The 13,092-nt window shown below is 39.5% G+C and overlaps 1 protein-coding gene across 3 annotated transcripts in view; it reads left to right on the plus strand.

The window, feature by feature from the left end:
• TMTC1 (transmembrane O-mannosyltransferase targeting cadherins 1) overlaps window positions 1-13,092 on the plus strand; it is a gene marked incomplete at its 5' end in the record, with an annotated part of 261,097 nt that overhangs the window by 114,097 nt on the left and 133,908 nt on the right. For 2 of the 3 annotated variants that reach the window (XM_080811049.1, XM_080811050.1), the window contains 2 exons: window positions 4,549-4,630; window positions 6,958-7,061. The exons of the other annotated variant lie outside the window; for it this stretch is intronic. In XM_080811049.1, the coding sequence (XP_080667175.1) occupies window positions 4,549-4,630; window positions 6,958-7,061 (186 nt within the window). The remainder of the gene's footprint in view (window positions 1-4,548; window positions 4,631-6,957; window positions 7,062-13,092) is intronic. 3 annotated transcript variants of the gene reach the window in all.

Genomic DNA, 13,092 nt, shown 5'->3' on the forward strand with positions numbered 1-13,092 from the left:
GCCAGCCTTCTGTTCCCTCATCAAGACCTCTGTGCCTTCCTGAGCTAAGGGCTTCCAAGCAGGGGAGCGTAATTCGTAGGACAGTAGGAAGAGCAGACATTTGGTAATTACAGATTTGCTCTGTCCTACAGATAAGTCAGTCATTCAGGTATAAGTTACCTCTGGTACAGCTTCCTCTCTGAGGCAGGCCCCCTCTCTAAATTCTTTTAGGTAGTGAAGGGAGAGATCAAAGATTTTCTTGACTCTGCTGGGTCTTGATTGCCTTCAGCTTAAAATAATACACATGCCAAAGTGGTAGATTTTACGGTCATGTATTCTGTGCTCCTTCAAGCTTTTTATAATTTATTGGTATAATGTTAAAAAGTAACAACTCTTTTTATCTGAGATATGTGCCACAGGAGCTGGTGTTAAGGCAAAAATTAACAGGAGTTTATAGATCCTGAGAAGGGCTGTAAGGTATAATATAACATCTTCATTTAAACCAGCAGGATTTAAGGTTAAGATAGTACCATCTTGTAGTTTCCCCTCTTCCAGCTTGCTGTCTACCTCCCAAACCTAGCATTCTTCTTTCGTACCCTGGTCTAGCACTGGAGGATAAGGAACACACAGAAAAAAAAGGGGGGGGTGTTGAGTGGAGTCAGAAAAATATTTTTAAAAATCTGTTTGGGTCTATAAGCATTTATTGATCATTGTGTGAGATAGATAGATAGATATCAGTTATCCACTGACATAATAATTCTGTGTCGACAAAGCCAGTGGCTTAAAATAATGAGCATTTACTTAACACTCAGGATTTTGGTGGGCAGTTCGTTGTGGCTGGTTGTCATTTTCTCAGCCGGGACCTTATGTGGGATTTGATGACTGAGAAGCCATGGAGGTGAACTTGAGGGAGGAAGTCACGTTTAGCTCTGAATATTTGAACACAATCAACTGAGAAGGTGAACATTAATAGAAGATTTGGTGTTAGAAAAAATAGTATTGGGTGTGAGGGAGCACAGGTTAGGGAATCTACTCCGGATAATCTTGATCTGCTGTTTGCCTAAAATCAGATATTGTTAAAAATGCAGAGTTTGATAATGCAACACCCCAAACTAATGTTAAAATATTATTTTCCCGTGCAACTGCAAATTCTGAAGGGTCTACTCAAGTTGGGGGTGGGGAATGATCAACTAACATTTGCTTCCTCTTAATCCCTAGCATTTCTTTTAAAAATTTTCAGGTTTCTCTCTGTTTTTCTTTTTCATTTGTGATGCCATCTGTTGGTGAGAACATCCAAGGAGCACAGTGTTTTAGACCTGAAACCACTGAGTTTAATTCTCATAAAATAAGAAAACAAAGCTCCTTATAGACTTGTTACAAGCTATAAAACCAATGACTTGGAAGCCTGGGTATTGAACCCTTGGTTCCTATTCTAGTGCGTTCCTCAGTGCTTTGGTTTGGTTGTTGAAATGTTCTCTGGCTTCACAGGGAAAACAGTGGAGACTTTGCCTGAAATTGAAAATTATCAGTGATGGCATTTACATAGTGCCTTCTTTAAAAGGCACTTACAGATACTTTAGCTTGTGACTGAAATGAATAGCTGAGAGAATCTGATAGAATAGCTGAATATTCTAGTTTTTTGGTCTCTTCCTCCGTAAAAAAGGGAATTCTGTTTTTCCTCATAGAATTGTTAAAAGTGGCAAATAACTACAATTTGATCACTTAAATTTATATCTGGCACATATCATTTTTTGGTATTTTTATTCTATTAATGTTTTTGTTGTTCAGTTACAGACCATGCATAATATCATGGACTAAAGGGGAAAATTCCACTGTCTAATTTTATTGTGAGGTGGGGAGGAGGAAGGAATACAGAGAATTCAGCTCTTGGAGTTCTTCCTGTATGAGCTTAAGACTCTCAGCCTCTGACCTAGTGTTTACCAAGAAAGGGGCCATATCCTTTTGGCTTATTTTCTCTTTTAATATTGGTCAACAACTAGAAGTAGAAATCTTGAAAGAGGTCATTTTTCAACCACTCCTCTCTGTATCATCTTGGGCTTTCATGGCTTTGGGATGTTTCATTTTAAGAGCAAATTATTTGGTGTCTGAAGGAGCTTAACTTCTTGAGGAAATGGAATTTGTTGTGAGGGAAGAATTTCTAGGCAAAGGGACACTTTATAAATATCACTCCCTGAAATAAACATCATTGTAAGCTTTCAGTGAAACAAAATGCGGACTTTTGGAATTTATCCAAGTTTAACATTGAACAAAATCCTAAACCCTGTGGTTTGTTGTTCTGTAGAGAGGAGACCACTTCTAATGTTTTCCACTGTGTTAAAATAAACCGGCAATGAGGGAACCTGAGAAATGGATCTTCCAAAAGCAGACTAACCCAAGAAGCGTTTTCTCATTCCAAGTATTACAATTTCAGGCCTCCCCAACACTTTCCCTTTCCCATACTGCTGTTCCCTTCCTGCTGCCACTCACTTACCTTGCATCGTGGAAAGGAATAGCAGAAATATCCAGGGTTGATCTTCGTTGAGTCATCCTGAAAATGATAGAAATAGTGGAGGCAGAGCAGAGAGAAGCCACTTGGCAGGGCTGTAACCTTTTGGGATTCATATAGATCCAGTTCACACTGAAGATCAGAGCCAAGGATTTCACTTCAGAGATATACACCACCACAAACATACACAAAATCTTGTGTATTGATTCAGGAAGTGGTGGACTCCCGGAAGCCTCTTTTGGTACATTAGTCATGTACCTGCATTGTGAGAGCTGACAGCATCTCTGGCCTTCCTCCTTGCCAAGCTTGAGAGCTAAGGAAAGGTTTAAGTGTGGTGCTTGGGGATGGATCCAGTCCAGATTTTGCTAAAAGCGGACTTGTGGTTTTTTGAGCTCACCTCATTTTCTCCACTCATTAAGAACTCTGAAAGGTCTGATCCACAGCTTCCTCTTTATGAACCAGGAAGAGGAAACGGGAAGCAAGAAGAGAGACCTGCTTCTGAGTGACATTGTTGCCTCCTTACAGTACCATCTGGACACATTTAACTGTTGCAAATTGGAGCAACCGTATATATTTTATAAGCAGTCATGAAGATGGACACTTCTTTGTGATTTGAACCCAGTGAGGCCTTACAAAGGGATATCTCGCCAGTAAAATATTCCCATTGTGTAAAGAGACCTCATTCAAGGGCAGCTTTTAAGAGATTTGAGAAGAAATCCTTCCAGGAGAAATTAAATAGAGTAAAAGAAAAAAAATGGGAAAGAGTAGGAAAAATAAGGATGAGGTGGGAAATGCTTGCTGGGTTACATGATTTGATTTGTTCCTTCACTTTGTAGTTTAAAACATGGAAGTTTGCATGTAGATGAAAATGATGCTTTAGGTTTTTGCTTGGGAGTTGTTAATAGCTTTCTCTTGCTTTTCTTTCATTGTCTTTGTTTTTCTAATTAAGATTATTTATTTGTTTGAGAGTCAGAGAGAGTGAGAGAGAGCATGAGTGGGGTGAAGGGCAGTGGGAGAAGCAGACTTCCTGCTGAGCCGGTAGCCTGAGGATCCTGGAACTCCAGGATCATGACCTGAGCCGAAAGGAGACACTTAACCAACTAAGCCACCCAGGCACCCCTATTGTCATTATCAAAGCCATGTGCCTCTTATATAGAAATACGGGGTTCCCATTTTGTACAAATCAGTGAGCTATGGCAGACACAGCATCCAAATAAGTTCCTGCCCCTCTAGAAGTTGACATTCCTGTAACCTAGTTTGGTTCCAGAGGCCATAGGCTGGTGAGAAAATTGCCCATTACATATTGGTGAGCTCTGATTCCACCAGTGGATGTTTACTAACTTTGTTAGCTTGGGTAAGTTTCTTAACCTTGGGTGACTTGGATACTTTATTTTTTCAGGGGTAAGATACTTGTGAGATAGGGCACCTGGGTGGCCTGACTCTTGATTTCAGCTCAGGTCGTGATCTCAGGGTCATGGGATCAAGCCCCATTTTGAGCTCTGTGCTCAACAGGGAGTCTGTTTGGGATTTTCTTCCTCTGCCCCCATCCTCTCGAAAATAAATAAATCTTTTTTAAAAAGATATTTGTGTATTTTGTAGATTGAAGACATAGTATCTCAAATTAAATGCAGTAGGTAAACTCTTGTTTCTGATCATCCCTTGGACCACCAGTGTAACCATACAGTTACCAGAATTGCTGGGTTATTTGGCATAGATGGGGTAGTAATATTCACAGCTAACAGTGCTAGATCCTACTCCATATATTATTTCATTTTACCCCACAATGTTTCTGTGGAGTAGGTACTACTGTTATTCCTTTTTTTTTTTTGTAAGTAAGAAACATAAGACAGGCAAAGAAGTTAAGAAACTTGCCCCAGGTCTTTCAGACAGTAAGCAGCTGGGGGACTGAAACCCAAGTGGTCTGGATCCAGGAGCCATGCTCTTAGCTCTGATCCTTTCTGACCTTTTTTCGAGCTACAGCTTATTCACAGTGAATGGAGAACATTATGTGTGGTGGACTCTAACACTTATTTAAGATTTTTTTTTTTTCTCTCCTGTTCCAGGTATCTGACAGCAAGGAGCAATAGGCATTTCCTGCTTGCCATGAGGCCATTCTTAAAAAGGGCCACTTTGGTCATAAGTTACGTAAGTATATGTATGCTTCTGAAATATCTGATAAGGAATATTTTACTTTCACTTGGCTCAGAGACATGATCTAGATTATTTAATAGAATCAGCAATAGATGCTAACAGCACGATCTTAGGATCAAAGAGTTTACATGCTGTGAATGTTACAAAGCTTTAGAAGGTATGCATGAAAACCTTCTCAGAGTATGTGAACTCAGTGACACGGACAGTGCCAACTGTAATATTTTATGAGTCCCTTTCAAGATGCTGATCCTGAGTTGTCTCAGTGGCATAAACCGAGCTGTATCAGTTATGTATTGCTGCACAAGAAACCACCCCCAAATGTAGTGGCCTAAAACAACCACCACATATATTTGCCCTGAATGCTTTAGTTGGGCAGCATCGAGCTAGATGGTTCTAATGCTCCTTGTGATTTTTGACTGGGATTACACAAGCAGCTTCCTTAGCTGTCCTCTGGGCTCGACTGTCTGTACTTTCTCACTCCCTAAGGTCTCTCCCTGTGGCCTCACTCTAGCAGGGTAGCCAGGACTTCCTTACAACATGGCAGCTTGTTCTGAAAGCATTGAACCCAAAGTTGCAGGACCTCTCAGGGGGTAGGCCCAGAACTGACACATTCTGTTGGTCAGTGCAAGTCACAAGACTAGCTCAGACTCAAGAGGAGGGGCAGTTGGCTTCCTTCTTGATGGGAAGAGCAGAAAGCACATGCAAAAAAGGGAGGGGGGGCAGGAATTCTTGGTTGCCATCTTTGGTGACTGTCACATTAATCACTTTCTTACAGTGTTGGATTCAGGAGACCATTCTCTTATGCTGTTGCTGTTCCCCATAAACTTTAATGGGAAACTTAGTGAAAAGTCTTTGAATTGTAATGTTACCAATTAACAGGATTTTTTTTTCTTGACACTAAAACATATTTATGGAAGAAGAGTATGCAGATCTGAATGACAGCAGAGAGTCTTGACTGGACAGTCTCAACAAAAGGGACAAAATATTTCTCTAAAGTATTCCCCATTATCTTTGCATAGAATTAGGATGATTCATCACTGGTTTCAGAAGTGACTTATTTTCTTAGAGCTGTATGGGAATGCAAGTAATTTGACATAATTGCTATGGTGAAAGTTGTCAGTTAATAATCATTTTGTTCTTCTAAAAATTTATTCTTAAAACCCTATCTTCTATTTATCTTCCTATTCCTTTTGTTTAATTATCACAGTTTCTTCCTCTATACACATACATGGTTTTTTAGGGAATTTATATGCATTGGGGATACTTTTCCTATTACTTTCATGGTTGATATTTTCCATTATAATGTCTTTAAGAATTTAATTCAGTTTGAGCAGGACATTGTGTGAACATTAAGATGATTTTCAGTTGCTGCCTAGGGATTGTTTACTGTTGATATGCTTTTGGCTGACACCATACATTTATTTTAGGTTTTTGGGTTTGAGGTTATTTATATTAAGATATTTATAAAGGAAGTCAGTGATATTCATGGAAAAAACAATCCAGCTTTAACTGCCTCCAAAATTAATCCTTTGGCTTTTTATTCAAGCAAAGGTTTCCCTCTAACTTTTATAAAAACAATGTAATTTTGTCCTGTTGAAGTGAGAATCATCTGGAAGGCCTATGTGGGTAAACACCCTTATAAACAAAACTCATCCCCACGGAAATGTCTCTGCTTTTGGTTTTCTTACTCACCTTAGCAATAGGATAGTACCATTTAGTGATAGAATTCCAGTGGGTGACACAAAAGATGTTCCTGGGATTTGTTGAAATAACCCTTCATGAATGTTCTGCTTCAGGGCATTCAAGGGTTGGAACACTTCAAATGTGTTTATTCAGAACACGGCAGTATTATTTATTATACTTTAAATTAACTTTCACAGGGCTGTGTAAATGGAATGGTTAAGAACATGGTTGGATAGTGACTTGGATTCACCTCCTGGATCTTGTAGTTTATTAGCTATGGGATTCTGGGTAAATTACTTCTAAACCTCAGCTTTCTCATCTACCTCTGGGGTTGCTGTGAGGCCGCAGGTGAGATGGAAAATCTTTAGCACAGTGGATAACAGCTGGTAAATGCTTGCTACTGACAGCTGTAATTAAGAATTTGCTTGCCTCTCCCTCAACACCTTCATTGTTTATACTCTTCTCCCTTCCCAGCTGTTTGCATCTTGCCTCCTCATCTTGAATCTTAGGACTTTATAGAAATGTTCATAGTGAAACAAAATAAAACATTTATAAAGCATCACAAGTGTCCTCCAGAAAGGTGGGGCTTGACGCCCAACAAGCAATGATTTTCTTACCAAATCTTCTTTTCTTTGAAGGTGATTTTCGTTTTGTACTTCCGTTTGTGGATCATGGGAGGATCTATGCCCCTCTTTTCAGAGCAGGATAATCCAGCTTCATTTTCGCCTTACATTCTTACAAGGTCAGTAAACATAATTTTTCTTTTTTTTTTTTTAGCTTAACTTTGTATATATTAGATTGTTTTAAATGATCTTAAATGACAGTTTGCCTTCACATTTTAAGGAAAGAAGGGTTGTATTCTGTCTAGGGCATGGGGAGAAAAGAAACTGCTATTCATACATTGGGAATTCTTTTCAACTGGTGGTGCTGTTTTGCCAGGCTTATTGCTGTTGTTCTCCTGTTGGTATTATTAGCTTATCCAACAAGTAATTTATTGAGCACTTATTATCAATAATAAATATCTCCTGAGTGGCAAGTGTTACAGAATGATGCACAGAGAAGCATTTAGAGGTTGATTGAGCATTAAAACTATTTGTAAAATACGTGGAGAGGTTCAAAGTGGAAAACAGAAATGAATAATAGTTTTTGCTAAGGTATAGCTATTACTATTAGAGATACATACTATTTGTCCTTAAGAGATTTAGAAATAGTGGGTCTGGTTCATTGAGAGGTTTTTAATTCCTTATCTGTTCAGTCTGCTGTGGGGTCCTGCTAAGGCTTTTAGATATAATTATATTTTATAGTTTTTATAACTTTTCTTCAGGATATATTGTTTTGGGGCATCTAGGTGGCTCAGTCAGTTGAGTGTCTGCCTTCGGCTGTGGTCATGATCCCGGAGTCCCAGGATCAAGCCCTGCATCAGGTGTCCTGCTCAGTGGGCAATGGGCTTCTCCCTCTCCTTCTGTCCCTTTCCCCCTGCTCATGCTCTGTCTCTGTCTCTCTCTCTCTCAAATAAATAAAATCTTTTTTTTAAAAAAAAAGGATATATGTTGCAGTTATGTTTATGTATTAAGATGCACTGTATTAAGTTTTTATATTTTTATATATACTTTTTCACACTTAAGATCATTTTTATAATAGTAACCTTCACTTTTTTGTTTTTGCAAAGATACAGTAAATCTTAAACCTTGACCTACTGCCCATTTTTATTTGGGCTTACTTGTATTTCTTAGGGACAACACATTGTTGGATTTTGTTTCTATGCCAGGCAGTGATCTTTGCTTTATTTGACTCATGTATTTTATATGTTTTAACTGCTACATTTCTGTTTTCTTTGCCCTGTATGTTTTTCTTTATTGTCCCGAGTCTTTTCTCCCTTTTTTTTGGTTAAAAGGCAATTTCCCTTTCAAAAAAGATAACTTCTAATTTGGTTAACCCATTTTTACAGAAGTATCATGGCACAATTGTTTCCATTACTGCTGATGTATATTTCTGTTAAAGAATCTTGGGGAACCTGGGTGGCTCAGTGCGTTAAGCCTCTGCCTTCGGCCCAGGTTATGATCTCAGGGTCCTGGGATCGAGCCCCGCATTGGGCTCTCTGCTCGGCAGGGAACCTGCTTCCCCCTCTCTCTCTGCCTGCCTCTCTGCCTGCTTGTGATCTCTCTCTCAAAAAAAAAAAAAAAAAAGAACCTTAGCTATGCCTTCAGAAATCATATGATATCCAGCCTTTTCAAGGTAGTCTAGACACTTAAAAATTGTTTATACCTTATATTTTTCAAAATGCTGTTGTTTGATTAATCTTGACATCTCTAACCCAGCTTTTTGTTGATGTTGCAATCTACTTATCCTTTTTGGGTAACTCTCACTAGATCCTTGTCTGGATATTTTTAGCTCATTGATAAATTGTTTCAGGTTCTGTAGCTCCTTAAATAGCTACAGTCACCTCCAGAACAGACTGTTCTGAACTCACCAACCAGTGATTTAATTCGTGTCTTTGTCATCAGTAAACAAGTGCCTGCCCAGTGGTGGTCCTTAGCATCTGGAAGGTGCCTTTGGTCTCTAACTCACTGCCCTCTTATCTGCTAGGGGTTTCAGTTGCATTTTTATCTCTGCTGGTGGTAGAAAAAATTCTTTGGTGTAACCTCTGGCAAAATTAGTACCTTAGACCAGTCATTTGCCAGGTTCTGCCTTTTACTTCCAAGGTATATAGATCATTTTTCAGAGGGGTCTGAAACACATTTCATGTAGGACTTTCTGTGAATCCATCTACATTACTATTCTCAGGTAATTTAATCAGTATAAAGTGACAGAATACAATATCCTAGCATGTTTATATCCCCCCTCCCCTTTTTTTTAAAAGCATAGCTTTCTGGGGCACCTGGGTAGCTCAGTTGGTTAGGTGTCTGCCTTTGGCTCTGGTCATCATCCCAGAGTCCTGGGATCAAGCCCTGCATCTGTCTCCTTGCTCAGCAGGGAGCCTTCTTTTCCCTCTCCCTCTGCCTGCGGCTCCCCCTGCTTGTGTTCTCTCCCTCTTTCTCTGTCAAATAAATAAATAAATTAATTTTTTTTTAAAGATTTTATTTATTCATGGGAGGGTTGGGGAAGAGAGAAAGAGCAGGAGGAGGAGCAGAGGGAGAAGACAAGCAGACTCCAGACTGAGCGCCGAGCCCGATGTGGGGCTTGATCTCAGGACCCCGAGATCATGACCTGAGTGGAAAGCAAGAGTCAAACGCTTAATTGACTGAGCCACCCAGGGGCCCCAATTAATTAATTTTAAAAAACATACCTTTTTTCCTGGGGTGCCTGGGTGATGCAGTCAGTTAACTGTCCAACTCTTGTTTCTGGCTCAGGTCACGACATCAAGGTCATGAGATCGAGGCCCACATTGGGCTCCCTGCTCATCCCCACATACCCCAAAACCGTATCTTTCTGTTTCTGTGTTTCATGCTTAAAATACGAGGATACCCAGGGACATTTCAATGACAGTTGCTATAAATGGCTTTTCATATACCTCTAAGATAGCTGCATTATAATTGACTCTATTGAGCATCCAGAAAATTGTCTTTAATTTCTTTCTGAAGTCAGATTTCTACTCTGCTTGCATAATTATTTGACCTCCAGTAGGCTGATGATTCCTAAATTGGATTACCTTGGTCTGTTTCCTAGTTTTATTGGTTTTTCTTTCCTTCTCATCAGCAATGCTATTTAGCTATGATTTGGCTGGCTCCATGAGCCCGTCATTACTAATCACAGGTTTATCTGCCAGCTTATGTCACTCTGCCTCATTGATGCGCCACCTCTTTTATTGGGTTTATAAATTCCCAACAACTTTTATAGCATCTTTGCTTCTGTCTTGCAAGTATTTAAAGTTGATGTAATAACTTCCTCTATTATCAGGTAAGAATTTTCAAACTAGCTCTCTCTTTAATAACTGCTATAGTTATTACTGTATTGCAATAGTTATTATAGTTGTTAATATAAAATATTGCTATAGTTAGTACAGTTATTAATATGTAGTTTAAAAAAATCCTGGGGTGCCTGGGTGGTTCAGTGGGTTAAAGCCTCTGCCTTTGGCTCAGGTCATGGTCCCAGGGTCCTGGGATCGAGCCCCGCATTGGGCTCTCTGCTCAGCAGGGAGCCTGCTTCCCCCTCTCTGCCTGCCTCTCTGCCTGCTTGTGATCTCTGTCTGTCAAATAAATAAATAAAATCTTTAAAAAATAAAAAATAAAAATTAAAAAAATCCTAACAGTTTTAAGAGTTACTTGGGCATGTTTTCCTTTGTTTCATTCAGGGGATTTCTTGGGGCTTTAGTTCTGAGATTCCTTCACTTTTAGATTGTTTCCATGTGGTTAGCTAGGAAGAAACACCCTGTCATTTTCTATTTACCAACACTGGGCTGCAAAATCATTGTGGTTTGCTCATGAGAATCCTTTGCTAAGAAAAATTATCAAAGACATGGGAATAAGACAACAAATGACTGTGTGACATTTACTCTAATGTAACAAACCTAGAAGAATACAACTTTGACATATTTGATTCTATACTATTATATTTCACAACTCTGTCACCTTAGAACTTAACATATAGAACAGGATAGGTGTGATTATTTCTTATTCTCTATAGTAGGAAATAAGACTTCAAATGTTACAGTTTTATTGCCTTGTAGGCAATAAATTGAACAAATTTGTGTCTAATTTACCAGTCTCATTCCTTTTTATTTTTTCATGAACTATGTAACCCCAGTTTTTCAAATTTAATTTGAGTATATTGACATATGTATACATTTATATATATATTTATTCTACTTATATATATCTATATAATAGTTTTTATAGACATGTAATTTTCCTATTGTACAATTTACCTGCTTAAAAGTATACAATCCAGTGGTTTTCTCTATACTTACAGAATTGTGCAACCATCATCACAATCAATTTTAGAACATTTTTATCTCCCCAAAAAGAAATCTTATATCTGTTAGCAGTTACTCCCCATTTTACCTCAGTCCCCCACTCCTAGATAACCATTGATCTACTTTTTGTCCCTGTTGAGTTACTGATTCTGGACATGTCAGATCAGTGGACTCAAATAATGTATGGTCTTTTATGACGGGCTTCTTTCACTCAGCATAATGTGCTCAGGATTCATCCAGGTTGCAGCCTGTATTCATACTCCATTCTTTTCTCATTCCCCAGTAATATGTCAAAAGTGGCTGTACCACTTTCTACTTTTCCTTTCCTCTGTTGATGTCCGCTCCAATAATGCCGCTATGAACATTCATAGTTTTTGTGTGAGTGTAGGTTTTCATTTCTTTCGCTCATGTACCTAGGGGTGGGATGGCCAGTCTCAGATGTTGACTGTGTTTCACTTTGTGAGGAACTGCCTGACTACTTCCCAGGGCAACCGCGCCATTTCACATGGCCAGCAGCAGTATTTGAGGGCCCAGTTTCTCCACATCCTCACCAACACTTGTCTTTTTGGACAATCTTTCTGGTATTTGAATTACAGCCATACGAGTGGCTATGAAATGGTATTTCACTGGTTTTGATTTGCATTTCTCTAAATGCTAATGATGTTGAACATCTTTTCATCTGCATATTGGCCACTTCTTTACCTTCTTCAGAAAAATGTCTATTCAGATTCCTTGACCAGTTTTTAATTATTTTTATTATTGAGGGGTTTTATTGTTTTATAATTGAGTCTTTTTATTATTGAGTTGTAATAGTTCTCTATATAGTCTAGATACAAGTTGTTTATCAGAGAACATGATTTAGGGGCACCTCAGTGGCTTAGTCATTAAATGTCTGCCTTTGGCTCAGGTCATGATCCCAGGGATAAGGACTAAGGAATTTCACCATGGTGGTTCTCTTCAGGCTCATCTCTTGATACCCCTCTGCCCTTCCTCCCTAAGCTTAGACATTAACTGTCCTAACCTGCTTTAGTTCCTTAAATGCACCACTGCCTTTTACCTCCGAGTTTTTCTTACATGTTGCTTTCCAGTCCTGTAATGCCCTTCCTTTCATTCTTTATCCATTGTTGGTTCTGGAAGATGTTGTCAGAACCTTCTCAAGCATGTTTCCTGAACCACCACCACATACCACCTCAGAATCCTGGGACCCTCACAGGCTCCCATGCATTCTACTTACCTATGCTGTCTCTTTCTCAGTGTCAGCACAGCCCATTCACGAAGACTCAGTTAAGTGCTAGCTCTTGCAGAAAGGTTTCCCTGGTATACAACTCGTAGTAACTGCTCCCCACTCACAAGCTGTATACTTAGTTATTTCCACCATGAACTGTTACAATAAGATTGCTCTTTTCTTGACATGCAGGGTCTGGTGTTTTGACCTGGGAGGGAGAGGGAGCCTGCAGCCTGGTGGCTTTGCAGTGAGTGTTCATCAGAGGAGCAGGTAGGGGGTTGGGGTGACATCAGGGCAAAAGAGGGGACTACTTCACAGAAGTAGGTCTCAGAGAGTTGGCCAGAAGTGTGTTCTAAAAGCAGACTTAAGCTACTGCATAGTTTCGCTCATAGCTCTGTGAGCGGCAGCTGCCCTGGTGACTCCTGACATTATTTCATTCTCTTACTAGGCTTTGGCTCAGAGCCTGGTGCAAAATAGATCTCGAGAAAATTGTTGAATGAGTGAATGGTGGTCCTGGTTATTTCCCCCACCCCTGGAGGAAAGGAGTGAGCCTTATTGAGGTGCCCTTCTGAGGGGGTTGTCCACATCTGATATCCCCTTCTAGGAACACCAGAAATGTGATGGTCATTGTCACTT

Source organism: Martes martes, assembly GCF_963455335.1.
Source record: "Martes martes genome assembly, chromosome: 8".
Lineage (NCBI taxonomy): Eukaryota > Metazoa > Chordata > Mammalia > Carnivora > Mustelidae > Martes > Martes martes.